The sequence below is a fragment of the Artemia franciscana genome, chromosome 11 (assembly GCF_032884065.1).
Source record: "Artemia franciscana chromosome 11, ASM3288406v1, whole genome shotgun sequence".
Lineage (NCBI taxonomy): Eukaryota > Metazoa > Arthropoda > Branchiopoda > Anostraca > Artemiidae > Artemia > Artemia franciscana.
The window spans coordinates 36600902-36602343 of record NC_088873.1 but is presented as its reverse complement, the minus strand read 5'-3'; the positions used below and the strand labels follow the sequence as shown (position 1 = coordinate 36602343).

At 33.6% G+C, this 1442-nt stretch overlaps 1 protein-coding gene across 1 annotated transcript; it reads left to right on the top strand.

The window, feature by feature from the left end:
* Positions 1–568: 568 nt before the first annotated feature.
* On the top strand, positions 569–1081 carry LOC136032609 (transmembrane protein 208-like). Its single transcript, XM_065712879.1, has one exon. It carries the CDS (start codon positions 569–571, stop codon positions 1079–1081), a length of 513 nt encoding a protein of 170 aa, XP_065568951.1.
* Positions 1082–1442: the final 361 nt, after the last annotated feature.

Sequence of the window (1442 nt, the reverse complement as noted above, 5' to 3'; positions counted from 1 at the left end):
AATTCAATGGATTTTCTTTGTTGTTCAAGGCAAGGAGTTGTAAATTTCCATTACACAGACTTCAGACAAGGCGGTTCTAATAGTGTATTTTGTAGTTATTTCTAACACTATTTTGTCGAACTTTTGGGCTGTTTGATTTCTGGATATGGAATGTGCTCGTCCCTAACTAGATTGCCGCTACCACTGCAACGATTAAGTTTGTTAAAGTTAATAGTTGTACACAAACTTTCTAGCTAACACTCATACACACACATTCTTATTTGTTTCCAGAATGCTATAGACTTTTGAACCAACTTGATTTTATGACGCAGCTCACCGTCATTTGTAAAACACCAAACACATTTAAGATTTTTTTTATAAAGAAAAAAAGGACAACAATTATGAAAAGTAGAACAAAAAATTCCAGCTTTTGCTGATTATTCTTAGCCTTTCGTCGATTTGCTTGTCTTAGCCTTTGTTGACAGCATCCAAACTTTATACTCTCGTTTCTTATTAATGGAAATATAGGTAATAAGTTTGTAAAAAATCTTTAATATTTAAAATTCTGCACGTGATATATAGTTAGAATATGGCTGTTCAAAAAGGGAAGCAAGCTACAAAAGGTCAGAAGCAAATTGCAGAAGAAAATGTAGACAATTTGACACATTATAGGAATATTATATTAGGGACTAATGTAGTCTTCTTTGTTGTACATTCTATATTTTATCCAAGGATTAGCTATGGAGACATTAGTTTGTTTGGAATGGTTACTGCTATATATATTTGTTGTTTCCAATTTATGAGGTATATTGCTAGACCCACTTTTGGAGAAAAAGGCCAATTATTTGATGCCGGCGTGGATCTCAATATGCACAGTGGAGTTGCAGAGCATGTGAAGGACATATTAATTTGGACGTGTTTTTGTCAAGGGCTATCCCTAATTTCCAGTTACTTTTGGTTCCTTCTTTTGCTAATTCCTGGTCGTTTTGGCTGGATGGCATGGCGGAGTATTATATCACCATGGCTTTTTCAACAAGTACCAGTTGAAGAAGTTAGTGAAAAGAAGCAGAGGAAGCTAGAAAGAAAAATGATGCGGAAATGAAGTTATTTTTTCGATCTTTTTGAATTATTGAGGGTTTTTATAAAGGACTTAGTGCGTATGAGAATGTTTTATTACTAATTTTAAGGGAATTCTTTTATTAAGATTTAGTGAAAACAAAATGATGACTTTTCAAAAATAATGAACTGTATGTGAAAAGTTCACATAGTGGCATTAGTAATAGTAGCACTATGTTTTCTACAGACACTCGCTGAGCCAAACCCTGTGAACTTTCATATTAATCCTATTGTCGCAAACATCTATGCTCTGAAATATTCTGAAGTTGATTTGGTAGCTCTTAACCCTGATTTGAAAACAGATCTGAAACCTCGTTTTAATTGGAATGTAAAACAGCTATATGCCT